Source organism: Excalfactoria chinensis, unplaced genomic scaffold, assembly GCF_039878825.1.
Source record: "Excalfactoria chinensis isolate bCotChi1 unplaced genomic scaffold, bCotChi1.hap2 Scaffold_331, whole genome shotgun sequence".
Taxonomy (NCBI): domain Eukaryota; kingdom Metazoa; phylum Chordata; class Aves; order Galliformes; family Phasianidae; genus Excalfactoria; species Excalfactoria chinensis.
In genome coordinates, this window is record NW_027315619.1 from 61462 (window position 1) to 89272 (window position 27811).

At 52.1% G+C, this 27811-nt stretch overlaps 2 protein-coding genes across 7 annotated transcripts; one reads left to right on the top strand and one right to left on the bottom strand.

Annotated features, from left to right (window-relative positions):
* Positions 1–2104: 2104 nt before the first annotated feature.
* Positions 2105–18759, top strand: AKAP8 (A-kinase anchoring protein 8). 6 transcript variants are annotated; one of them, XR_011906144.1, is made up of 16 exons: positions 2105–2219; positions 4424–4462; positions 4565–4597; positions 4730–4825; positions 7088–7358; positions 8031–8607; positions 9206–9347; positions 9628–9677; positions 9939–9972; positions 10646–10742; positions 11404–11545; positions 13636–13729; positions 13966–14096; positions 16147–16242; positions 17096–17254; positions 17912–18033. XR_011906144.1 is itself a non-coding variant. In XM_072360771.1 (16 exons), the coding sequence occupies exons 1-15, from the start codon at positions 2201–2203 to the stop codon at positions 18476–18478; spliced, it is 2388 nt and encodes a 795-aa protein (XP_072216872.1). In that variant the 5' UTR covers positions 2105–2200; the 3' UTR covers positions 18479–18491; positions 18608–18759. The 6 variants fall into 6 exon arrangements, 5 of the variants coding, with proteins under 5 accessions (XP_072216872.1, XP_072216873.1, XP_072216874.1 ...); XM_072360771.1 differs by lacking the exon at positions 17096–17254 and adding an exon at positions 18608–18759 and having other exon boundaries at positions 17912–18491; XM_072360772.1 differs by lacking the exon at positions 17096–17254 and adding an exon at positions 18608–18759 and having other exon boundaries at positions 9631–9677; positions 17912–18491.
* A 472-nt stretch (positions 18760–19231) lies between these two features.
* Positions 19232–26874, bottom strand: LOC140264887 (PDZ domain-containing protein GIPC1-like). The gene is made up of 6 exons (XM_072360784.1): positions 26422–26874; positions 23987–24172; positions 22151–22331; positions 20801–20910; positions 20630–20711; positions 19232–20178 (listed from the first exon to the last, which is right to left on the bottom strand). Exons 1-6 carry the CDS (start codon positions 26737–26739, stop codon positions 20027–20029), a joined length of 1029 nt encoding a protein of 342 aa, XP_072216885.1. The 5' UTR covers positions 26740–26874; the 3' UTR covers positions 19232–20026.
* Between the last annotated feature and the right edge of the window lie 937 nt (positions 26875–27811).

The window sequence follows — 27811 nt, forward strand, 5'->3', positions numbered from 1 at the left end:
CATCTCTATCCATCATCCATCCATCTTCCATTGTCTCTAGCCATTGTCCACCCATCGTCCATTGTCTCTGTCCATTGTCTCTGTCCATCGTCTTTCATCGTCTCTATCCATCTTCCATCATCTCTTTCCATCGTTTGTCCATCGTCTCTGTCCATCGTCCATCATCTTTCATCATCTCTATCCATCTTCTGTTGTCTCTGTCCATCATCTATCCATCTTCCATCGTCCATCCATCTTCCATCGTCTCTGTCCATTGTCTCTATCGATCTTCCATCATCTCTATCCATCATCCATCCATCTTCCATTGTCTCTAGCCATCATCCACCCATTGTCCATCATCTCTAGCTATCGTCCATCATCTTTAGCCATTGTCCATCCATTGTCCATCATCTCTGTCCATCGTCCATCCATCTTCCATCGTCTCTGTCCATCGTCCATCATCTTTCATCATCTCTATCCATCTTCTATTGTCTCTATCCATCATCCATCCTTTGACCATCCTCCCTAGCCATCTTCCATCCATCTTCCATCGTCTCTCTCCATCATCCATCCATCTTCCATCATCTTTAGCCATCATCCACCCATTGTCCATCATCTCTAGCTATCGTCCATCATCTTTAGCTATCGTCCATCATCTCTAGCTATCGTCCATCCATCTTCTATCATCTCTATCCATCATCCATCCATCTTCCATCGTCCACCCATTGTCCATCATCTCTGCCCATCGTTCATCCATCGTCTCTGTCCGTCATCCATCATCTTTCATCATCCCTATCCATCTTCTATTGTCTCTATCCGTCTTCCATCATCTCTATCCATCGTACATCCATCTTCCAGCATCTCTAGCCATCATCCACCCATTGTCCATCATCTCTAGCTATCGTCCATCATCTTTAGCCATTGTCCATCCATTGTCCATCATCTCTGTCCATCGTCCATCCATCTTCCATCGTCTCTGTCCATCATCTTTCATCATCTCTATCCATCTTCTATTGTCTCTATCCATCATCCATCCTTTGACCATCCTCCCTAGCCATCACCCATCCATCTTCCATCGTCTCTCTCCATCATCCATCCATCTTCCATTGTCTCTAGCCATCAGCCACCCATTGTCCATCATCTCTAGCTATTGTCCATCATCTTTAGCCATTGTCCATCCATCTTCGATCATCTCTGTCCATCGTCCGTCCATCGTCTCTATCCATCTTCCATCATCTCTGTCCATCATCCATCTTCCATTGTCTGTAGCCATCGTCCACCCATCATTCATTATCTTTAGCCATTGTCCACCCATCTTCCATCATCTGTCTATTGTTCATCCATCTTCCATCGTGTCTATCGTCTTTCATCATCTCTATCCATCTTCTATCATCTCTATCCATCATCCATCCATCTTCCATTGTCTCTAGCCATTGTCCACCCATCTTCCATTGTCTCTCTCCATCTTCCATTGTCTCTCTCCATCTTCCATTGTCTCTCTCCATCTTCCGTTGTCTCTCTCCATCTTCCATTGTCTCTCTCCATTGTCTATTGTCCCTCTCCATCTTCTATTGTCTCTCTCCATTGTCCATCCATCTCCCATCCTCCCTTCCTCCCCAGCTCATTCTCCTCTGATTCTTACGGACCCTTCCAGCCATTTTCCCTTCATCTCTCTCCATTTTCCATCAATTTTCCTTATTCTTCCCCATTTTCCCCCCGTTTCCCTTTTTATTGCTTTTTTCCCCCCAAATTCGAGCTGAATTTCCCCTTTCCGTGTTCATCGACCCGCTCCGCCCCTCGGGGTCACGCTTAGGGCTGGGGTCAAAGGTCACGGTGTCACTACTCAGGGCTGTGCAGCAGGAGCAGGCCGCGGCTCCATGGCAACCGCAGCTGCCGCCGCCGTCAACCAATCAGGTGCAGAATCGGGCATGATTGACAGTACCGAGGAGCGAGCGGGGCCCGCAGCGATTCACCAATGGGATTTGAGATTGGGAGCGAGGCGGGGGCGGCGCGGCCCAATGGCAACAGCGGGGAGGCGGTGCCTCGGAGCTCTCAACCAATAGTGTCAGTGCTGGGCGGTGCTTTGGCGTACGGCCAATCGGTGATTTCCGAGGGCGGGCTTAACGGCACGGTGGGAGCCAATCGGCGGCGGGCACGGCGCGCTTGCGCATTGCGTGCTCGAGCGGCGGAGCGGAGCCTCGGGCCTGAGGCGGAGCGCGGCATGGAGCCGGGATACGGCGGTACGTGCGGCCGGGCCTTCCGGTACCTTCCGGTACCTTCTGGAACCTTCCGGTACCTTCCCGGTACCTTGTGGTACCTTGTGGTGCCTTTCTGAGCCCGCGGGGCCTCCCCGCCGTATCAACAACGCTTAAATCTAAGGGCAGGCGTTGTGCCCGCCTCCTTGGGGGGGGGGGAGCAGCAGCTCATTGGCTGAGCGGGCTGTCGATCTAAGTGAGGCGGCCGCTGATTGGCTGTTGGGTTGCGAGGCTCCGGATGGGGATGGTGAGAATAGGGGAATAGAACGGGAGGGCCGATGTGGGGGGGGGGGGATCCGGTGTGTCCCCCCCCCCTCAATGTTGTGTGTGTGCACGTCGTGGGGGGGGGGGAGAGAACGGGGAGCCGGTATTGAAGGCGATTCAAAATGGCGGCCGCGGTGCCACGCCCCACCGGAACCCCCCGACCCCATTGAATGAACCCTGAGAGATTGGGGGGGTCATTGCGGCCCTATAAGGGAACGTCAGAGATGGGAAGGGAAGGGAATAAACGTGAGTGGGGAGTGGGGTCTTTAAGGACCTTTCCAACCCAATTCATGATTTTCTGCTCTTTAAGGACCTTTCCAACCCAACTCAATCTGATTTTCTGCTCTTTAAGGACCTTTCCAACCCAACTCATGGTTTTCTGCTCTTTAAGGACCTTTCCAACCCATCTCAATTGATTTTCTGCCCTTTAAGGACCTTTCCAACCCATCTCACTCTATGATTTTCTGCTCTTTAAGGACCTTTCCAACCCAACTCAATGATTTTCTGCTCTTTAAGGACCTTTCCAACCCAACTCATGATGTTCTGCTCTTTAAGGACCTTTCCAACCCAACTCAATCAGTGGTTTTCTGCTCTTTAAGGACCTTTCCAACCCAACTCATGATGTTCTGCTCTTTAAGGACCTTTCCAACCCAACTCAATCTATGATTTTCTGCCCTTTAAGGACCTTTCCAACCCAACTCATGATTTTCTGCCCTTTAAGGACCTTTCCAACCCAACTCAATCTATGATTTTCTGCCCTTTAAGGACCTTTCCAACCCAACTCACTCTATGATTTTCTGCCCTTTAAGGACCTTTCCAACCCAACTCATGATTTTCTGCTCTTTAAGGACCTTTCCAACCCAACTCAATCTATGATTTTCTGCTCTTTAAGGACCTTTCCAACCCAACTCACTCTATGATTTTCTGCCCTTTAAGGACCTTTCCAACCCAACTCAATCTATGATTTTCTGCCCTTTAAGGACCTTTCCAACCCAACTCATGATGTTCTGCTCTTTAAGGACCTTTCCAACCCAACTCAATCTACGATTTTCTGCTCTTTAAGGACCTTTCCAACCCAACTCAATCTGATTTTCTGCTCTTTAAGGACCTTTCCAACCCAACTCACTCTATGATTTTCTGCCCTTTAAGGACCTTTCCAACCCATCTCAATTGATTTTCTGCTATTTAAGGACCTTTCCAACCCAACTCGTTCTGCTCTTTAAGGACCTTTCCAACCCATCTCATTCTATGATTTTCTGCCCTTTAAGGACCTTTCCAACCCAACTCAATCTGATTTTCTGCTCTTTAAGGACCTTTCCAACCCAACTCATGATTTTCTGCTCTTTTAGGACCTTTCCAACCCAACTCATTGTATGATTTTCTGCTCTTTAAGGTCCTTTCCAACCCATCCCATTCTGTAGTTCTCTTATCTTCAAGGACCCTCCCAACCCAACCATTCTGCGATCCCCTTCCTGTGATCTTTAAGGACCCTTCCAACCCATTCTTTGGTTCTGTACTATTTAAGTGCTCTTCAACTCAGCCATCCCATAGAGTCGCTGTAGCGCATCTGACCTAAAACCCGGCGTTTTGGCCTCAAAATTCACCTCGCGCTCTGTCATGCATCCTGTAGATCATTTTATTAAGGGTTGATAATGCTCTGGATATAAAAATGGCCTGTTATTTCTTAAATATTTGGTGAGTTTTCCTATTGGGAGACACTGCTGACATCGGGTTGTTAATAACTGCTCATTGGGGAAGCTCAGAGCTCTCTCTGAGTCGGTGTTCCCCAGGGAAAGGGCTCAGCTGGGCTTTGTTTTCTGGTTGGTTTTAAGGTAATTCATAGAAGAAAACGAAACCGTGGTGACGTGGGACGGAAAAATACCGAGTCCTGAAACTAGCTTCATGACTTTGTATTCTTCATGCAGGTTATGGCTCCTGGAGTACTGGAGCGACCAACACACAAGGTGAATTGCTTTATATTGATATTTACATTAAAAACAGCAACAACAACAAAAAAGTGGGGAATTATCTCTCGGAGCTGAATCTGTCTTTCTTTTCTCCCTTAGGTACCTACGCAACAGGCACGACGAGCTGGCAAGGTGGGTGCTATGTGGATTTATTGTCCCAAAAATGCCCCCCAAGCTGCTGCCTGGGAGCAGGCAAAGGGGGGAAGACGAAGCAGTGAGGCAGCCCTGTGCCATCAGCCCTAAATCCTCTTGGCTTTGTTGTAGGCATGGCGGCAAAGGAGAACTATGAAGGGTCCTCGTGGCAGAGCTGGCAGTCCCATTACGAGAGCCCCAGGGCGGACATGGGGAAGGCTGCACAAGGTGAGAGGTCCCTTCCAAACCAAACCATTCTGTGACCTTCAAGGACCCTTCCAATCCAAACTGTTCTTTTATTCTATGCTTCTCTAATCTTTAAGGACCTTCCCAACCCAACCATGTTGTGATTCCATGGCTCTGTGAGTTTTAAAGACCCTTCCAAGCCAACCTATTCCATCACTGTATGATCTCTAAGGACCTTTCCAACACAAGCTGTTACGATTTTGTCATCTTCAAGGAATTTTTCAACTCAACCATTCCTTGATTCCATGATTCTGTGACCTTTAAGGACCTTTCCGACCCAATTGATTCTAGGGTTCCATGGTTCTATGGCATTTAAGGGCCCTTCCAACCCAATTGATTCTAGGATTCCATGGTTCTGTGGCATTTAAGGACCCTTCCAATCCAATTGATTCTAGGATTCCATGGTTCTATGGCATTTAAGGACCCTTCCAACCCAATTGATTCTAGGATTCCATGGTTCTATGGCATTTAAGGACCCTTCCAACCCAATTGATTCTAGGATTCCATGGTTCTATGGCATTTAAGGACCCTTCCAACCCAATTGATTCTAGGATTCCATGGTTCTATGGCATTTAACGGCCCTTCCAACCCAATTGATTCTAGGATTCCATGGTTCTATGGCATTTAACGGCCCTTCCAACCCAATTGATTCTAGGATTCCATGGTTCTATGGCATTTAAGGACCCTTCCAACCCAATTGATTCTAGGATTCCATGGTTCTATGGCATTTAAGGACCCTTCCAACCCAATTGATTCTAGGATTCCATGGTTCTATGGCATTTAAGGACCCTTCCAACCCAATTGATTCTAGGATTCCATGGTTCTATGGCATTTAACGGCCCTTCCAACCCAATTGATTCTAGGATTCCATGGTTCTATGGCATTTAACGGCCCTTCCAACCCAATTGATTCTAGGATTCCATGGTTCTATGGCATTTAAGGACCCTTCCAACCCAATTGATTCTAGGATTCCATGGTTCTATGGCATTTAAGGACCCTTCCAACCCAATTGATTCTAGGATTCCATGGTTCTATGGCATTTAAGGACCCTTCCAACCCAATTGATTCTAGGATTCCATGGTTCTATGGCATTTAAGGACCCTTCCAACCCAATTGATTCTAGGATTCCATGGTTCTATGGCATTTAACGGCCCTTCCAACCCAATTGATTCTAGGATTCCATGGTTCTATGGCATTTAACGGCCCTTCCAACCCAATTGATTCTAGGATTCCATGGTTCTATGGCATTTAAGGACCCTTCCAACCCAATTGATTCTAGGATTCCATGGTTCTATGGCATTTAAGGACCCTTCCAACCCAATTGATTCTAGGATTCCATGGTTCTATGGCATTTAAGGACCCTTCCAACCCAATTGATTCTAGGATTCCATGGTTCTATGGCATTTAAGGACCCTTCCAACCCAATTGATTCTAGGATTCCATGGTTCTATGGCATTTAAGGACCCTTCCAACCCAATTGATTCTAGGATTCCATGGTTCTATGGCATTTAAGGACCCTTCCAACCCAGCCAACTCTAGGATTCCATGGTCCTTTGATCTTTAAGGACCTTTCCAACCAAGTGATTCTGTCAGTTGTTCTGTGATCTTCAGGGAACCTTCTCACCCAAGCATTAAATGTTTCTGTGGTTCTTTGATCTTTATGGACCCTTGCAACCCAACCCAGTGCATGGTACCGTGATCTTGAAGGATCCTTCCAACCCAATCTAGACTGTGATTATTTGATCTGTGAGAACCCATCCAACCCAACCATGGTTCCATAGTCTTTAAGGACCCTTTCAACTCAACCATTCCATAGTTCCACAATCTTGTAGGACCCTTCCAACCCAATCCATTCTGTGATTCCATTATCTTTAAGGACCCTTCCAACTCAACCATTCCATAGTTCCATGATCTTGAAGGACCCTTCCAACCCAATCCATTCTGCGATTCTATAATCTTTAAGGACCCTTCCAATTCAACCATTCGATAGTTCCACGATCTTGAAGGACCCTTCCAACCCAATCCATTCTGTGATTCCATTATCTTTAAGGACCCTTCCAATTCAACCATTCCATGGTTGCACAGTCTTGAAAGACCCTTCCAACCCAATGCATTCCATGATTCATGATCTTTAAGGACCCTTCCATCCCCAACATTCCATCATCCTGTTTCCAACACCCAAACCCACCCCCAGACCCCAACACCTTCACAATGCCTCCCTCACCCTGACTCCCCTCCCTCCAGGCTATGAAGGCTACGACTACTACAGCGCCCCGAGCACGGCCTCCGGCACCGCCGCAACCTACAGCTACGGCCCCACCTCCACCCCCAGCTCTTGGGACACCCCCAAAGCCCCCGAGCTGCCCCTCAGCGACGTTGGCATCGCCTCCTACAGCAACGAGCCCGCTCCCAGCGACAACTCCGACTCCATCATCGCCAAGATCAACCAGCGCCTCGACATGCTGTCCAAGGAAGGCAGTGGTGGGACTGGGGAGGGTGTGGAGGAGCAGGAGAGGTGAGTGTGCCATTCTACTTGATGGTGAAAAGAAGCAGATTGTGGTCTGATGTGGTTTTCATTTCAGATTTGGGGTTGATTTGATTGCTCTGGAGCCGGCATTCATTGGGTGTTCGATAAGCTTAGTTGCTTAGCTTTCAGCTGGCCGTGTGTCGACAGTAATTTTGCTTAGTTGTTTGTTGTTATTGGGTTTTGGGTTTATTTTTGGGAGGGGATTTTTCTTAACTCAGTTGTTTTGAGGTTTTTCACAAGGGGTCTCTGGAACTTTTTTTGCTGTTTATTTTTGTGCCTTTTTGCTCCTGGCTTTTGGAGCTCGACTTTTGCTGCTGGAGCCCTTTCCATGTTCCTGTGGAGCTCCTTGTGTTCATAGCTGAGTTTCCCCAAGCCCCTTTTTCATCTCCATCCCTCTTTTCCTTATGGCTCCGTTCATTTCTCTTTCCTTTTCCAGGCGCACACACCCAGCGGACAGACACAAACACCCGCGTTTAGAATCCTCTTCCATTTTTCTAGCCAGGAACACTTGCATTGTGACCCATCCTACACACCCTACAACCAAACACAGACCTTTAGAATCCTCTTCCATCCATGAACGCTCAGGCTGTGGGTCAGCTCAGCATAACTAGATGGGTATCCGGTGCTGTTCCCCCACTGACCGCCCTTCTCTCCTCGCAGCTCCTTCAGGTTCGACTCCTTCGACTCCTACGACTCTCGATCCTCCCTGCCTGACCACGATGCCTTCCGCTCCCCCTACGACTACGAATCCGCTCCCGACCGTTCCGATTCCTTTGGGACCCACTTTGACAGCCGGCGGGATCAAACCCGAACCCGAGGCGGCGCTTACGGGACAACGCGGGGACGCGGCCAGAACCGACCGCAGAACCGGGGTCGCCCCAACGCTTACGGTCGCCCCGAACACTTCATGCCCTCATCCAGCTCCGAGAGGCTGTCGGCGCGTTGGAACGAGCTGAACTACATGGGAGGCCGCGGCGGGGGGCCCAACCGGCTGCCCTCCCTCTTCTCCCAAGCTCTGGTCCCTGAATATGGTGACTACGGGGACTACGGAGACTACGGCGACTACGGGGATTATGGGGATTATGGTGACTATGGGGATTATGGAGACTACGGCGTGATGGGGATGTCGAGCATGGGAATGGGGCGGTATGGGAGCGCTCCCTATGGATACGGAGCGGGGCGGCAGCGCAGCCAGGAGCGGATGGGCAGCATGCCGTGGCATGGGAACATGCTGGGGGTAAGTGGGCATTGCTGGGAGCACAGCTGTGTGGGGCCGGATGGGGTTCTGTCATCATCATAGGGAGTTTGTCCGGCCTTTAATGACCCAAACCCTGTACAAGGGACAAAGGGCCGGTGTGCTTTCCCCTTCCAGATGTGCTCTGCCTGGCTGTGGAGCCAGCAGCAAGGCCTGGATAGAAGCCTGTAGGTTCACTTGTGTTATAGGGCGAGCAGCAACTTGTTTTATGGCTGGACAAACGCCTGTAGGGTCACTTGGGCTATAGGGCCAGCTGTCCTTGATAATGAAATCTGCAAGGCCAATTCGATCCCCTTTGCCTGGCTGCACGGCCAGCAACAAATCCTCTTCCAGCTAGATCAATGCATATAGGATCACTTGAGCTGTAGGGCCAGAAGCGAAGCTTTAACCCAAGTCTATGGGGTCGCTTAGATGTGTCCAGTGGCTGTAGGCCCAACAGCAAAGCCTTTTGCCTATAGGGTCACTTAGGTGGCTGTAGGGCCACACGCTCTTCCATGTTTGAGAGCCTGCAGCACAAGGCTTCAGTACCGCACTTGTGGTGCACCAAGCTGCTTCATTGACCAATTTCTCCCCTTTTTAGCCCAAAAGGAGGGGATTCCGAAACCGTTCCGGGCTCCGACCCGACAGTGAGGGGGGACGCAAACGGAAACAGTCCCAGAGCGGCGATGAGCCCGACAGCAAACAGGCAAAGAGCGACAGCGATGGCGACGACACCGACAATGGTAAAGGCTGGGAGCTGCCCCTTTTCCCCCTGATTTGAAGCAGTTTATCCTCATTGAACTTCAGCGTTGAGGCTGTTTGTTGTCCCTTGTTGTAATGCGTTCCCAAGTGTTACCTTGGCAAATCTCAATGCCTGAGGTGAGAATGCTGTGCTGCTGTTTCCCTGCTGCTGGGCTGAGAGCGGAGGGAGTGATTTGGGGGCTTTTTTTATGTGTGTGGGTTTTGAACCCTTTTCACAGCTCCCTTTTGCAGCAGCCCTGAAATCATTTCTCTTGCACGCAGCAGATGAGGGCGAAGGAGAGGAGAAGTCGGGAGACGAAGCTGACAAAGGTGTAAGTATGACACACAGAGGTTGATTTGTCCCATCCTTGTGACTCTTGTTTCTCTTTGCCATGAGCTGAGAGCCCTGCAGGGGGAGGGCACCTCATTAAGTCCATATTCTAATCAAAAGGGGCTTCTTTCACTTATATGACTGTCCCAGATCAATGCTTCACCCCCTCCCCATGCTGTCCCCTTCTTCAGGGGGAGGAGGGGAAAAGGAAAAGCTGAGATTGCAGCAACTAAAACCCTTCTGTTCTCTCTCTGTTTTGCAGGAGGGGGGCGGCTGTGGCAGCGTGGTGGAGGAAGGTAGGGCAGTGCTGCAGGTAAAGTGAAGGCAGCCCCATATTGGCACACAGGTGCTGTTGGTGCTTTCAGGGCTGTTCTCTGTGGTGGTGTGTTGTTGATGCCTCCCTTGTGCCCAGCTCTGAGCTTTGGGTTCCTTTTATCATCTAATTGGGTGAATTGCCCACCTTGGTGCTGGCGGATCTGTTGACCTCCTGCCTTTTTGCTCATTATTTTAGGCAGGTTTTAATGCAGATTTTAGGTCAGTTGCATCTCAGTTAGCAAAGTTATTAGGAAGACAAACAAAACACACTGACTGTCTCTCAAATTACCCTGAGCTGCAACACGAGCGCTTTGAACATCCATCCTTTTGTTGCTCAGCCTTCTCCAGCAGCCCTGGGATTGGGAAGCACTGATGACAGGGGGCACAAATAGTCATTTTTGTTCCCATAAGCAGTGCTTGGCTGCTAGCACCGTCTATCCTGGCTCTCAGTGATGCTGAGCCATCTCCATTGTCGTCTGCAGAGATGGGGGCAGCTTTGGGACAGGAGGCTTTGAGTTTTCCATACCCAAAATTAAGACTTTTTGAAGCTGAGATTATAGAGAGAACAAAGGAGCTTTGCTCCCCGAATAGCTCTGCTGGTGAAGGGCAGCGAGCGGCTCCTCATGGATCTGTTTTCATTATCCCTCCATTCAGGATCCGGAGATGGCTATGAGGATGATGATGAGGAGATGAAGAAGAAGAGGGAGAAGCAGAGGAGGAGGGACAGGATGCGTGACCGCGCCATGGACAGGTGAGCGGCATCTCTATGGCTGCTTATCCCCTCTGTAAGGGATTGTGTCAAGCGGCTGTAGGCCCAACAGCAAAGCCTTTTGTCTATAGGGTAGCCTTATCCCCTTTGTAAGGGATTGTGTGTTTTGGAGCTCTGAGTGCTGATTCCATGCTGTTGTATCTTTTTTCCCCCCTCTTTTATGTGTTCTGTGCCTGTTTTATCATACGGAGAACGCTGTTGTTTAATGCACCAAGGTGTTATAAATCCAGAAGGCCCAATTAATTAGCCTTGCCATTAAGGTAACGCAGCATTAACCTAAAACCAACCAGGTAAGGTCGCTCTCGTAGCTCAGGGCTTTCCCAAAGTAGGGTGACAGTCTTTATATTCTACATGGGATTTCCCTGCTGTTTGATTTGTCTGCTGCTTTTAAGTCTGTGTGGGTCACCTCCTGCTTTAGGGAGATGCTGATGCTGCTGAACCCCCCGTGGGTGTCAAAGCATTGATAAAGGAGAACTGGAAAAGTCCAATGGTGGTATTTTGAAGATAAAGTTAAATTAAAAAGCCCCAAATGAAGAAACAGAACCCACAGTAGGGATGATAGCAAGTCGCAGTCTTGTTGCTGTTGTCCCAGTTCACCTTGTTCCTTACCCGGCTCATTCCTTGTTTCCCTTCCCCTGTTCAGGATCCAGTTTGCCTGCTCCGTCTGCAAATTCCGCAGCTTTGAGGAGGAGGAGATTCAGAAACATCTCCAGAGCAAGTTCCACAAAGAGACTTTACGCTACATCGGAACCAAGCTCCCCGACAAGACGGTCGAGTTCCTGCAGGTCCGGATACTTACGTGGCATTTCTGGGCTTTGAGAGCTTCAGTTTGGGCTTTGAGAGCTTCAATTTGGGCTTTGTGAGCTTCAGTTTGGGCTTGGAGAGCTTCAGTTTGGGTTTTGAGAGCTTCAGTTTGGGCTTTGTGGGCTTCAGTTTGGGCTTTGAGAGCTTCAGTTTGGGCTTTGAGAGCTTCATTTTGGGCTATGTGAGGCTCGGTTTGGGCTTTGAGAGCTTCGGTTTGGGTTTTGTGAGCTTCAGTTTGGGTTTTGAGAGCTTCAGTTTGGGCTTTGTGAGGTTCATTTTGGGCTTTGAGAGCTTCAGTTTGGGCTTTGAGAGCTTCAGTTTGGGCTTTGAGAGCTTCAATTTGGGCTTTGAGAGCTTCAATTTGGGCTTTGAGAGCTTCAATTTGGGCTTTGAGAGCTTCATTTTGGGCTTTGAGAGCTTCAATTTGGGCTTTGTGAGGTTCGGTTTGGGCTTTGAGAGCTTTGATTTAGGCTTTGTGAGGTTCAGTTTTGACTTTGTGAGCTTCAGTTTGGGCTTTGTGGGCTTCAATTTGGGCTTTGAGAGCTTCGGTTTGGGCTTCGTGAGGTTGAGTTTGGGCTTTGTGAGGTTCGGTTTGAGCTTTGAGAGGTTGAGTTTGGGCTTTGTGAGGTTCATTTTGGGCTTTGAGAGGTTCGGTTTTGGCTTTGAGAGCTTCAGTTTGGGCTTTGTGGGCTTCAGTTTGGGCTTTGAGAGCTTCAGTTCGGTCTTTGTGAGGTTCGGTTTGGGCTTTGAGATCTTTGGTTTAGGCTTTGAGAGCTTCATTTTGGGCTATGTGAGGCTCAGTTTGGGCTTTGTGAGGTTCATTTTGGGCTTTGAGAGCTTCAGTTTGGGCTTTGTGAGCTTCATTTTGGGCTTTGTTAACTTCGATTTAGGCTTTGTGAGGTTCGGTTTGGGCTTTGTGGGCTTCAGTTTGGGCTTTGAGAGCTTTGGTTTGGGCTTCGTGAGGTTGAGTTTGGGCTTTCTGAGGTTTGGTTTTGGCTTTGAGAGCTTCAGTTTGGGCTTTGAGAGGTTCGGTTTGGGTTTTGAGAGCTTCAGTTTGGGCTTTGTGAGGTTTGGTTTGGGTTTTGAGAGCTTCAGTTTGGGCTTTGTGAGGTTTATTTTGGGCTTTGTGAGGTTTATTTTGGGCTTTGTGAGCTTCATTTTGGGCTTTGTTAACTTCGATTTAGGCTTTGTGAGGTTCGGTTTGCGCTTTGTGGGCTTCAGTTTGAGCTTTGTGGGCTTCAATTTGGGCTTTGAGAGCTTCAGTTCGGTCTTTGTGAGGTTCGGTTTGGGCTTTGTGATCTTTGGTTTTGGCTTTGTGAGCTTCATTTTGGGCTTTGAGAGGTTCGGTTTGGGCTTTGAGAGGTTCATTTTGGGCTTTGAGAGCTTCAATTTGGGCTTTGAGAGCTTCAGTTCGGTCTTTGTGAGCTTCAGTTTGGGCTTTGAGATCTTTGGTTTAGGCTTTGTGAGCTTCATTTTGCGCTATGTGAGGCTCGGTTTGAGCTTTGAGAGGTTCAGTTTGGGCTTTGTGGGCTTCAATTTGGGCTTTGTGAGTTTGTTTGGGCTTTGTGAAGGATCGGAGGGGTTCTGAACTATTCAACCCCTTTACTCCTTGGCTGATGTCGCCACTTCCACGCATCACTCACTGACGTTGCTTTTCTTGATGCAGTTCCTCATGGTTTGGCACGTTGGGAGGATAATGTTGTGAATTTAAACAGAAAAGCCAAAGACAGGTGCTCCATTTTACGTAGGTAAAGCCGGGGAAAGATGCCGCAGCACTTCTTTGCTGTCTGCACAGTTAGAACCAAGGAAGGACTGAGATGAAGGCGTTTTATTTTCTGGGGCTGACCACTGGTTGCTTTTTGGGTCCAGATGAGTGAGGCTGTTGCCTTCCAGTGTCTGTAGGGCGCCACTGTTGGGTCCCAATGGGGTATAAAAGCATCAACCTGATGGTGGACAGGGGAAGGCGCCCAATGCGCCCCTTCGTTCCCCACTTGTAGTCATCCATGTGGTCTTTGTGTTGGCCAGCAGTGACAGCTGAGGGGTGTTGTGTGGTTGGTGTTGTCCTCTCCAGGAATACATCGTCAACAGGAACAGGAAAATTGAGAAGCGTCGCCAGGAGCTGACAGAGAAAGAGGGTGCGAAGCAGAAGCCGGATCCCTTCAAGGGTAAGAGGGGACAGCAGCTGGGTGGTGCTGGCTGTGTTCTGTGGGGCAGATTTATACCCATTTTGTAGAATAAATTGTTATGGGGTGGGAGGATGTCCATCCATTCTGTGGTTTCCCAAGCAGCAGATCTACGAAGCTCATGAAATAGATCCGAAAAAATGGAGGCAAACCTCCAAAAGTTTGGGCAGAATGTTTCGTTCCTTTTCATTTTTAACCGGTATTTTCCCATCCTGCAGGCATTGGGCAGGAACACTTCTTCAAGAAGATCGAGGCTGCTCATTGCATGGCCTGTGACATGCTGATCCCTGCCCAGAACCACCTCCTGCAGCGGCACCTGCGCTCCGCAGAACACAACCGGAACCGCAGGGTAAGCAGCAGCAACCTCCCCCCTCTCTTCTCCTTTTCCATCTCTGAGGGATCCTCCTCCTTCTTTTCAGTCTCTTTGCCTCTGAGGAACGTCCAGCCTGAGCTTTGGGTTTATTTGCAGCTTCTAAAATCATTCCTATTTTTAATTATTTCATCTATTTTTTAATATTTTTCTATTAGAACATAAAAAGGGTAATAGAAGCGTAAGGCAAGGGGGATAATTGACCTTGGTTTTGTGAAACGTATGCCCAGATAACACTGAAAACACAGCACAGATGAGCTGATTCTAACCCAAACCATCCTATGGTTCTGTGATTTTTATTGCAAAGGTGCACATTTAAGTATAAGGAGTTACCTAATGAGCGGCTGTAATTGCGCAGGCTGTTTTCCTTCTCTCTAAGTCTGTGTTTGATGGACTTCTGACTTAAAAATGCTTCTGAGGGCACTTCAAATGCAAGACAGTAACGTCTAAATGAGGTTTTGGAAATGGGATGGGTTGGGCCAATAACAGGTTGAAGAGAATCCTAAGAATGGGTTGTGCTGTAAGGGTCCTTGGGATCACAGAACCATGGAATGGTTGGGTTGGAAGGATCCTTAAACATCACAGAGCCAATGGTTGGACTGGGGAAGGTCCAAGGTTCCACTTCCAACATGCTCCAGTTCTGGGATCTGTAAAAGAATCCAAACACCTTCAGCCCAAATCTGACCTTTTCTGTCCCACGACACCGATGTTGGGTTCCCTCCTGTGATGTTGATGAGGTTCCTCACTCTGACATTGGATTCCCCTTTCTGATCTGGGTTCCCCCTCTCCAGCCTTTGTTGGATTCCCTTCTCCAGTCTGTTTTCCCCTCTCCCCAACATTTGTTGTTTTCCCTTCTCTGAGGTTGGTTGGGTTTCCCTACCTGATGTTCATTGGGTTCCCCATTCTGATGTTGCTTGGATTCCCTTTTCCAACATGGGTTCCCATCTGCAGCATTTGTTGGGTTCCCTTCCCATTGTGTGTTTCCTTTTCCAGCGTGGCTTCCCTTTCTGACATATTTAGGGTTCTTCTCTCCAACCATCATTGGGTTCCCTCTCCGATGTTGGTTGGGTTCCTCCTTCTGATGTTGGGTTCCCCTCTGCAGTGTTTGTTAGTTTCTCTCCCTGACATTGATTGGGTTCCATATTCTTCCATATTCATTGGGTTCCCTCTCCGATGTTGGTTGGGTTCCTCCTCCTGATGTTGGGTTCCCCTCTACAGTGTTCGTTGTTTCTCTCCTTGACATTGGTTGGGTTCCATGTTCTTCCATATTCATTGAGTTCCCTCTCCGATGTTGGTTGGGTTCCTCCTTCTGATGTCGGGTTCCCCTCTACAGTGTTTGTTCTCTCCCTGACATTGGTTGGGTTCCATATTCTTCCATATTCATTGGGTTCCCTCTCCGATGTTGGTTGGGTTCCTCCTTCTGATGTCGGGTTCCCCTCTACAGTGTTCGTTGTTTCTCTCCTTGACATTGGTTGGGTTCCATATTCTCCCATATTCATTGGGTTCCCTCTCCGATGTTGGTTGGGTTCCTCCTGATGTTGGGTTCCCCTCTGCATTGTTTGTTGTTTCTCTCCTTGACATTGATTGGGTTCCATGTTCTCCCATATTCTCCCACATTCATTGGGTTCCCTCTCCGATGTTGGTTGGGTTCCTCCTTCTGATGTTGGGTTCCCCTCTGCATTGTTTGTTGTTTCTCTCCTTGACATTGGTTGGGTTCCATGTTCTCCCATATTCTCCCATATTCATTGGGTTCCCTCTCCGATGTTGGTTGGGTTCCTCCTTCTGATGTTGGGTTCCCCTCTACAGTGTTTGTTGTTTCTCTCCTTGACATTGGTTGGGTTCCATATTCTCCCATATTCATTGGTTTCTCTCTCCAATGTGGATTGGGTTTCCCTCTCTAACATTGCTCGGCTTCTCTTCCCTATCTGGGATCGCTTCTCCAACATTGGTTGATCCCCCTTTGGCTTTTATTGGGTTCCCTTCTCCAATGGGAGTTCTCCCCTCCGACATTGCTTGGGTTCCTTCCCAGATGGCTGCCGAGCAGTTCAAGAAGACCAGCCTGCACGTGGCCAAGAGCGTCCTGAACAACAAACACATTGTGAAGATGCTGGAGAAATACCTCAAGGTGAGCCAGAGGGGGCAGAGCCGAGCTCCGGGAGACACACGCGTGCTCTGCGTGTGTTCAGTGTGTGCTGTGTGTGTGCTGCTCTCTGGATGGGGAGAGGCTGCCTTGGAAAAGGCCGAATCTTGGGTCTGGTTTCTCTCAATTCCAGAGGCGGTTCACAACCTCTCGTTGTTTGTTTGTTTTTTAACTTGCAGACTGTACTGTACCTACTCTTAACCCCCAGATCAGTTATGAACCATCACTAAAGACATAAAATAGCCATAAAAAACAAAACACACCAAAAAAACAAAACAAACACAAAAAAAGCAGGAACTAAGCCCTAAAACCACTCCGAGCAATGAGGCCTGAGCTCCCCTGGGCGCAGCGTGCTCCGGGGACGGCCCCGCGCCACCCCACGCCGTGCCGGGGCCACCGCTGCCCCGCACAGAGCCGAGCTCTGCAGAGACCCCACGGCACGGAGCCTCCGGGCCCCACATCTTGCTCGCTGCCCCGAGACCCCGGTGGGAAGCAGGAGCTGCCCCCGGGCCACCCCGCAGCGCGAGGAGCGGGTCCTTAGGGCCAGCACGGCGCCGGGAGCGGCAGGAGGAAGCCGGAAACCCGCAGGGGGCCGGAGGAGAGCTTGCAGCCCCGCGACGACGCCACGGAGCCGCTTCCCCCGACCCTGGGGGTCACCAGGATGCGCTGGGAGACCCCCCTTGTCCCATCGGCATCACGTGGGCCTTCCCAACCCAACTGCGACTCCATCCTCTTGGGTCCGGCGCAAAGAGCCGCTGAGCTTTGCGTTCGCCCGGCGCTTCCCTCCGGGCTCTCCCGCTCGCTCAAGTTACGACTCCATCCATCTACCCCTTGCCAGGGTCCCCAGGCACGTCACCGGCACCGCCGTCACCTCCCGAACGACGGCGTCCCACGCTGCCGGCAGAGCTAAGCGCGTCGGCGCGGGCGCCCGGCCGCCGTCCGTCGGCGGGAGGAGAGCGTGGAGCCACCCCGGCGCCGTCCTCCGTACCGTTCCCAGGTGCCTAAAGCTGAAAAAAGGGGAAAAAACTGAAGGATTGCAGGTAATGCCCGAAAAGCCGCCTCGTCCCCAGCGGAGCCGGGGTGCTGCGTGCCAGGACTGCCCCCCTGGGCACAGCCGGCGGGAGGACCGAGGGCTCCGCTCGCAGCCGGCGTTGCCGTAGCTTTATCCCGGTGATACCCGGACACACGGCTCCGGCTCCGGTGAACCCGAGCAGGGAAGAGCAAATAAACATTGCATGGATCGCACGGAGGCGGCCGAGCGTGGGGCTGAGCCTCCCATCGGCTCCGTGGGGCGCACAGCCCGCCCGTGTGGGGCCGTGGGGAGCAGGCAAAGCCTGTGGGGGCTCCCCCACACCCCCCACCCCTTCCTCTCCCCGCTGCTGCTCTCTGGGAGCCTCCAACGAGATAACGAGCTTTGAGATAACGAGCTTTGACCATTAAAGCCACGCGCACGGGGGCGGCCGGATCCCCCCGGAGGAAGGCAGCGCTGTCGGATCTCCTCCGCGCGCCCGTGGCGTAGAGCAGGGCCAGCGCCATTCGGGATCTTGGCTTCTCCTGCTGAAAGCGTTTGGATCCCCGCTCCCGGCATCCGATGGTTCCCGGCTCGGCGTCCCGGCCCGGCTCAGCGCATCCTTCCTCCTGTTCTTTTTCCCAGGGGGAAGATCCGTTCACGGATGAGATCCCGGAGGAAGGAGAAGGGCTGGAAGGAGCGAGCGGAAGCGGCGCTGCGGATGTTGGGGGTGACACCGGCACCGAGCTCGGGGTCAATGCGGATCTATGCGGCGTCCCCAAGGATCCGGGTGACGACAGCAAGGAGCTGGGTGACAACGAGGACGGCTGTGGCAGCACCAAGGTGACGGCTGATAATGAGAAGGATAATGAGAAGGAACCGGGTGACGCTGATGATGTGGGTGATGCCAAAGACCCGAGTGACGGCACCAAGGACACCAAAGATCCGGGTGACGCCAGCCAGGCTCCGGGTGATGCTGAAGATGCGGGTGATGCCGCGGGCACGGAGCCGCCAGCAGCAGAAGAACCCCATGAGGAATTCCTCCGCCGCCCCCCCCGGCCCCCACTGCTGCCCCCATTCCTACAGGATGATGACCCCCCCCAGGATGATGAACCCCCCCAGGATGAGGAAGCCCCCAAAAGTGGAGCTGAGGGTGGGGGGAAAGAAGAGGAGGAGAAGGAAGCAGCTCTGGCAGCAGCTGAGCAGCTCTGAATATCCCCACACCGTGAGTGCCAACCTTCCCCCCCCTTTTCCCTTTGCTCCCCCTTCCCCCATTCAGGTTTGGGGGCTCTATGGGGCACAGATACACTGAGTTCTCCTTCCCTCCCATCCTTGTTTTAGGTTGAAATCCTATGGAATACGTCCACGCTCCCCAAGGAGGCACGTGAGGACGGCACCGCTTCGGTTTTGGGGTGTTTCGTTGGGGTTTTAGGATTGAAAAGTCGTCGTTTGTTGGTTGGTTGGTTTTGGGGAATAAATCGGATTGTATCTGCTGGGGGGTGGCCTTAAATGAAGGTGGAATTGAGGTGGGAAGGAAGCATGGAAGCTGGTGGGGGGGGGGGGGGAGGTACTGGGAGGGAATGGGGGAGCTCAGGCAGACCCCCCTGTATTGTGCACCCCCCCAAATGTCATGTGTGTCCCCCCCCCCCCCCCCCCACCTCATACACCAACCAATCCCAATTTGTCCCTATTTAATGTTAAAGTCAATCTCCATGTACAATACAAAAATACGTCCCCAAGGAGGAGTGGGGCCACAACCCCCCCCAAAAAAGCTCCAGGAAACCCCCCCCCCCATTTCCCCTCCCCCCCCCCCCCAAGCTACAGCGAACATTCTGGAGACAGAGACCCCCCAGGGGGCAAAATTGCTGCCCCCCCCAACCCGAGGTAGTCAGTGCAATTGGGGGGAGGGGGGGTTGGGGGTGGGGGGGGATGACAGCGCATTGTGTGTGTGTGTGTGGGGGGGGGGGTGACAGTGTGTGACAGGCTCAGATTGGCACCAGAATGGATTTGGTGTAGATGGGGTTGGAGGTGGGAAAGCACAGGGTGGCTCCGGTCTGCCCCTCAACAACCCCCCCCCACCACCACCAAAATGAATTGAATGGGGAGGGGGGAGCTAAGGGAGGACCCTCATTCCTCACCCTGCAGTGTTGGGAGGGACAGTGCTCAGGAATGGGCCCCACACTCAAATAGGGGCAGGGGGGAAGGGGCAGGGATAGCTCAGTGGTGATGGGTTGGCCTGAGTGGGGAGAGGGGCTGCTAGAGGGGTCTCAGGGTGACTTAAGTGGGGTGTAATCCTATGGGAGGTCCCAAGTTATTGCATGGGGGAGGTGGGGGGATCATGATTTATATTGAGATGGTCCCAGTGTCTACTGTGATGGTCCCAACCTATTTGGGAGAGGGAATAGGGGAATATAGGGGGTTTCTATTAAGATTGGGGGTACCCGAACCTATTCTTTAAGGGGGGGGGGTCCTCAAGCCCTTGGAGGGAGCATTATTGAGGGTGGGGGTCCCAGCACGGAGTGTTGGTCCCAAGGATGTTTGGGAGGGTCCCAGGAAATGGGGGAGGCTCCAGTGGTCTGATGGGGTCCCCTGTTGTTAATGAGGTGGCGGGTGGGTAGTGTCATAAGAGGGGCACCCCAGAATTCGGGGAGGGGGTTCTTCGGTTCTTCCAGCATTGTGGGGGTCCAGTGGTGGTGTGGGGGGGGGCTCCCGGTGCTCTGAGTGTCCCCTGGTGTTTTGGGGTGCCCCCTTCCCCCCCCTTTAGCAGCGCCCTGCCTTGGCGTCCCCGATGGCTCCCCAGACGTCGAAGACAAACTCATCTGGGAAGGCAAAGTCTCCAAGCTGTGAGTCCAGAGCCTGCGCCAGCGCGTCGGGGTCACGGGCATCACGGCCCAGCTCCACCATGGTGGCAGCTGTGGGGACAGCAGGATGGTCAGGGGACGGGAGAGGGGATGGGGGGGCACCCATGGGACCCACTGCGGTGGCAGCTGAAGGGACACTGGGACAGTTGGGGGGCACTGAGGGGACCCTCCTTCAGCTCCTCCATGGTGCACATGGGGACAGGAAGGGGACGGCAAGGTCCATCCATCATGGTGGGGACACGCAGCAGACAAGGGGACAGTCAGTGGTCCCCTGTTCCACCATAACGGTGACTGCAGGAGACGGGGATGCTGAGGGACCCCCCTTTGCAGCTGGGACACCCATGGGAACCCCAACACTCAGTAACCCCCCATGTACCCCCCCTTGCTTCACCCAACACTGGGGCCTCACCGCTGCCCCCCCCAAACCCTCCCAGCTCCCTCTGGGTGGTCACATGGAGCCCCCCCCCCCCCCCAACCCTCCTGTTGAGTGCCCCCCCCTCACCCAGCTCGGTGTCGCGGATGCCCATGTAGCTCTCCAGCAGATCATCCACCTTGGCGATGGCGCGCTCCTCGAAGGCGCTGGGCTGATGGGGGTGAGATAACAAACAGGGTGATATCAGGGGGCTCCCCAGGACCCCCTTTCCCTTCACCCCCCCCCCCCCCAAACTCCCACCTGCTCCTCCACAGTGGCAGGGCCGTGGGCACGCAGCCTCAGGGTGCCCCGACCGCTGCCCACTGCTGTGCCCCCGCTGCGGCCCCCCGCTGTGCGCTGGCTGATCATGTCTGCAATGGAAGAGGACATAAATCATGGGGTCCCCCCCCCCTTCCCCCATCCACAGTCCTTACCCCCCACCTCAACTTCACCCCAACCCTAACCCCAATCCTTACCCCAATCCCGGTCTCTATCCCCATCCCAACCCCAGCTCCAATCCAGCCTCAGTTCAATCCCATTCTCAACCCCAACCCCACATCCCAACTCCAATCCCAATCCCAGTTTCAACTGAATCTCAACCCCACCTCACCCCAATCCCCATCCCAGTCTCAATCCAACCCCACACCTCATCCTCATCCAATTCCCATCTCAACTGCATCCTAATCTCAATCCACATCCCAATCCCATGCCCCATCTTCATCTCAGTTTCAACCCCAATCCCAACTCCACTCCCAGTCCCCATCTCAACTTCATCCCCATCTCAACTTCATCCCCATCTCTCTCTCAACCCCATGCCAATATCAACTCCAAGGCTCATTCTCACCCCAATCCCAATTTCAACTCCAGTCCCACTCAACTCTAATCCAATCCCAGTCCCCACCTCAATCCCATCCTAAACCCAATCCCAGCTCCATGCCCCATGTTCACCCCAATCTCAACCCAATCTCAATCCCAACTCCACCCCAATCCATCCCTAATCCTCATTTCAGTTCCCCCAACTCCACCCTAATCCCACCCCAATCCCCATCTCAGTTCCCCCAATCCCAACTCCACGCCCCATCCTCATCCCAATCTCAACCCAATCTCAATCCCAACTCCACCCCAATCCAACCCCAATCCCCATCTCAGTTCCCCCAATCCCAGCTCCACGCCCCATCCTCATCCCAATCTCAATCCCAACTCCACCCCAATCCAACCCCAATCCCCATCTCAGTTCCCCCAATCCCAGCTCCACACCCCATCCTCATCTCATCCTAATCCCAATCTCAACCCAATCTCAATCCCAACTCCACCCCAATCCAACCCCAATCCCCATCTCAGTTCCCCCAATCCCAGCTCCACACCCCATCCTCATCCCAATCTCAACCCCAACTCCACCCTAATCCCACCCCAATCCCCATCTCAATTCCCCCAATCCTAGCTCCACGCCCCATCCTCATCCCAATCTCAATCCCAACTCCACCCCAATCCATCCCTAATCCTCATTTCAGTTCCCCCAACTCCACCCTAATCCCACCCCAATCCCCATCTCAGTTCCCTCAACCCCCCTCACCCCATTCTCCATCCCCCCCCATCCCCTCCCTTCCCCACCGAAGGCCTTTCTGGGCTCGGTGAGCTGTAGGGCGAATGTTCTCCCCCGGGGCAGCTCCTTCAGTGCCCTTGCCACGTCGTAGTGCCGTGCGCCCACCAGGCTGCGCCCATTGATGGCCTCAATCATATCCCCGACTCCGATCAGCGGCACGCGGTCGATCACGCTGCCCTCCTTGATCCGCTGCCGCGGGGACGGAGCTCGTTAGCGGTCATTAACAACATTCCGGAGGGGATTGGGGACGCAGATAGAGGCCGGTTGGCCCCAGGTACCCCCCAGTGCCACTCGGGGGTGTCCCCCTGTGACCTCAGGGATCAAACAGAACCAGGGACATCCCCCTGCCCCTCCACCCCCTCCAGTGCTCAGGGATATCCCCCTGCCCCCCATAATAATCCTATATCCCCCTGACCCCCATAATAATCCTATATCCCCCTGCCCCCCCATAATAATCTTACATCCCCCTACCCCCACATAATAATCTTACATCCCCCTGCCCCCCCATAATAATCTTACATCCCCCTGCCCCCCCATAATAATCCTATATCCCCCCACATTGCTTTGGGACAGCCATATGTTCCCCTACAACACTCCAAGGTATCCCAGAGACACCCCCATGTCCCCCCCCAAGATATCCCTGTGTCCCTCTGTGTCACCCCCATGCCCACCCATCCCCCTTCATAACACTTTAGGACATCCCCCTGCCCCTCCATCCCCCCCTAGTGCTCAGGGATATCCCCCTGCGTCCCCATAATCATCCTATATCCCCCTGCCCCCCCATAATAATCCTATATCCCCCTGCCCCCCCATAATAATCCTATATCCCCCCACAATGCTTTGGGACAGCCATATGTTCCCCTACAACACTCCAAGGTATCCCAGAGGCACCCCCATGTCCCCCCCCATGATATCCCTGTGTACCTCTGTGACACCCCCATGCCCACCCATCCCCTTCATAACACTTTAGGACATCCCCCTGCCCCCCCCATAATAATCTTACATCCCCCCTGCCCCCCCATAATAGTCCTATATCCCCCCTGACCCCCCATAATAATCCTATATCCCCCTGCCCCCCCATAATAATCTTACATCCCCCCTGCCCCCCCATAATCATCCTATATCCCCCCACATTGCTTTGGGACAGCCATATGTTCCCCTACAACACTCCAAGGTATCCCAGAGGCACCCCCATGTCCCCCCCCAAGATATCCCTGTGTCCCTCTGGGACACCCCCATGCCCACCCATCCCCCTCATAGCACTTTAGGACATCCCCCTGCCCCTCCATCCCCCCCCAGTGCTCAGGGATATCCCCCTGCCCCCCCATAATCATCCTATATCCCCCCGCCCCCCCATAATAATCCTATATCCCCCTGCCCCCCCATAATAATCTTACATCCCCCCTGCCCCCCATAATCATCCTATATTCCCCCCGTCCCCCATAATAATCTTACATCCTCCTGCCCCCCCATAATAATCCTATATCCCCCATGCCCCCCCATAATAATCTTACATCCCCCCTGCCCTCCCATAATAATCCTATATTCCCCCTGCCCCCCCATAATCATCCTATATCCCCCTGCGTCCCCATAATCATCCTATATCCCCCCGCCCCCCCATAATAATCTTACATCCCCCTGCCCCCCCATAATAATCCTATATCCCCCCACAATGCTTTGGGACAGCCATATGTTCCCCTACAACATCCCCACGCCCCACTCATAACAATCAGGGTTATCCCTACGTCCCCCCACGACCCTCAAGAACATCCCCATGTCCCCCCCCCTCCATTACACTCTGAGATGTCCCCATACCCTCATAACAATCTCCCCCCCTTTCCCACCTTGATGAAGGCATATCCGGCCCCGTTGTCGGTGATGGTCAGCCCCAGCGCCTCCTCAGACTTGAGCACCTCCACCTCCTTCCTCTGCCCTTTGGTGTGAGCGAAGATGAAATCCTCCAGGCCGATCTGCCCCCCCAGCAGCTTCTCCATGTCCACCTTGTGTGTGTTCAGCGTGCAAAACATCACCTGGGGGGGGTGGGGGGGTCCCAATATATTGGGAATATTGGCTGGATGCCCCCGGGTGAGGGGGGGGGGTCTCACCCCACTGATGTGCCCCCCGTTCTTCCCCTAGGATGCCTGTAACACCCAAAGACCCAGCACCCCCCCTCCCCCCCAATATCTCCCCATCTCCATTCCCAGACCACCCCCCCCAGCACCTTGATAACCCCATTAACCCCCATCTATATACATATATACAACCCTCTATATTAACTCCCATACCCATCTATATACCTATATATAACCCCTATTAACCCCATTAACGCCCATTTATATACATATATATAACCCTCTATATTAACCCCCATACCCATCTATATACATATATATAACCCCCATTAACCCCATTAACCCCCATCTATATACATACATATAACCCCCATTAACCCTCCATATTAACCCCATTCATTTTATATTAACCCCATTAACCCTCCATATTAACCCCATTCACTTTATATTAACCCCATTAACCCTCCATATTAACCCCATTCATTTTATATTAACCCCATTAACCCTTCATATTAACCCCATTCAATCTCATTCCCCATTAACCCTCCATATAAACCCCATTAACGCTCCATATTAACCCCATTCAATCTCAGTCCCCATTAACCCTCCATATAAACCCCATTAACCCTCCATATTAACCCCATTAACCCTCCATATTTACCCCATTCAATCCCATTCCCCATTAACCCTCTATATTAACCCCATTAACTCTCCATATTAACCCCATTCAATCTCACTCCCCATTAACCCTCCATATTACCCCCATTAGCCCTCTATATTAACCCCATTAACCCTCCATATTAACCCTCCATATGAACCCCATTCAATCTCATTCCCCATTAACCCTCTATATTAACCCCATTAACTTTATGTTAACCCCATTAACCCCCTATATTAACCCCATTCAATCCCCATTAACCCTCTATATGAACCCCATTCAATCTCATTCCCCATTAACCCCCCATATTAACCCCATTAACCCCCCATATTAACCCTCTATATTAACCCCCCATATCAACCCCATTCACCCCCTATATTAACCCCATTAACCCTCTATATTAATTAACCCCCCATATTAACCCCATTAACCCCCCATATTAACCCTCCATATTAACCCCATTAACCCTCCATATTAACCCCATTCAATCCCCATTAACCCTCTATATGAACCCCATTCAATCTCACTCCCCATTAACCCCCCATATTAACCCCATTAACCATTTATATTAACCCCATTCAATCTCAGTCCCCATTAACCCTCCATATTAACCCCATTAACCCTCTATATTAATTAACCCCCCATATCAACCCCATTAACCCCCCATATTAACCCTCTATATTAACCCCCCATATTAACCCCATTCACCCCCTATATTAACCCCATTCACCCCCTATATTAACACCATTAACCCACCATATTAACCCCCCATATTAGCCCCATTCACCCCCTATATTAACCCCATTCAATCCCATTCCCCATTAACCCCCCATATTAACCCCATTCACCCCCTATATTAACCCCATTAACCCCCCATATTAACTCCCCATATTAACCCCATTCACCCCCTATATTAACCCCATTAACCCCCCATATTAACCCCCCATATTAACCCTCTATATTAACCCCCCATATCAACCCCATTCACCTCCTATATTAACCCCATTAACCCTCTATATTAACCCCCCCATATTAACCCCATTAACCCCCTATATTAACCCCATTCAATCCCATTCCCCATTAACCCTCCATATTAATCCCATTCAATCCCCATTAACCCCCCATATTAACCCCATTAACCCTTTATATTAACCCCATTCAATCCCATTCCCCACTAACCCCCCATATCAACCCCATTCACCCCCTATATGAACCCCATTCAATCCCATTCCCCATTACCCCCCATATTAACCCCATTAACCCCCCATATTAACCCCATTCAATCCCATTCCCCATTACCCCCCATATTAACCCCATAAACCCTTTATATTAACCCCATTCAATCCCATTCCCCACTAACCCCCCATATTAACCCTATATTAACCCCATTCAATCCCATTCCCCATTAACCCCCCATATTAACCCCATTAACCCCCTATATTAACCCCATTCAATCCCATTACCCCCCATATTACCCCCTATATGAACCCCATTCAATCTCAGTCCCCATTACCCCCCTATCACCCCCCCATACAATAACGCCCTTCACCTCCCCCGCCGGTATCCGAAACGCCTCCGCGATCTTCCCGTACAACTCCCTGACGTTACTGAACCCCTCGATCCGTCCCGTCGGGCTCCCGTGCGCCAACTGCGTGTGAAACACCAGCCGGGGCCGCAGCGCAGCGGGCGGTGCGTGCAGACCCGGATGTTCCGTTCCGGTCACGTCGGTCCCGGCGGCGGCGGCGGCGGCTCCGTGTCCCGCCCCTCCCCCCCCATCCCCCCCCGCCGTCCCGCCTCGCCCTCCCGCCGCTTCCTCGTTCTCTACCAGAGGCGCGGCCTTCTTACGCCTGCCCAGGCCCAGCGGCATGGGGGAGGCCGGGGAAGGCGCCCCTCACCCCGTCGGCTTCTCCTCGTGTTTCTCTCCCGCTTTTTGGGGCGATTTCGGGCCTTTTTTGGGGCTTTTTTTTTCCGGCCTTGTTTTCTCGGTACCGGCGCCGCTCGGTCCCCACGACTCGAGCCGGGGTGTGTGACGAGACGGAAGGGGCTGAGCCCGCCTACGCGTCCGCCCAATCAGAGGGCGCCGCCCCTGTCCTCGCAGCCAATAGGAAGGAAGGAGAGAGGGCGGAAGTGAGGGTGGGTGTCTTCTTAACTGATAGGACGAGAAGGCGGAAGTGAGGGCGGAAGTGGGCGGGGAAGTCGGCGCGGAAGTGAGGGCGGAAGTGAGGAAAGCTCGGCCTTCCTGGAGCGTTTCCGCCCTCTGTGGGCGCTTCCGGGTTGGGTAACAGGAACTGAGGGAGGAGTAAAAAGGGGAACGGGGCCCTTTAAGATCAATGGGGCCGGTATAAACCCCATTTCCATAGGGGTCAATGGGAGCGGGGCCCTTTAAGAGTCAATGGGGCCGGTATTAAACCCCATTTCCATAGGGGTCAATGGGGGCGGGGCCCTTTAAGGTCAATGGGGCCGGTATTAAACCCCATTTCCATAGGGGTCAATGGGATCTGGGCCCTTTAAGGTCAATGGGGCCGGTATTAAACCCCATTTCCATAGGGGTCAATGGGATCTGGGCCCTTTAAGAGTCAATGGGGCCGGTATTAAACCCCATTTCCATAGGGGTCAATGGGGGCGGGGCCCTTTAAGGTCAATGGGGCCGGTATTAAACCCCATTTCCATAGGGGTCAATGGGATCTGGGCCCTTTAAGGTCAATGGGGCCGGTATTAAACCCCATTTCCATAGGGGTCAATGGGATCTGGGCCCTTTAAGAGTCAATGGGGCCGGTATTAAACCCCATTTCCATAGGGGTCAATGGGATCTGGGCCCTTTAAGGGTCAATGGGGCCGGTATTAAACCCCATTTCCAAACTCGAACAGGCTTTCCTTACAGCCAGACCCCATAACACAAAGCAGGACCCCCATCCTCAATTGGGAGCCTGATGGGGATC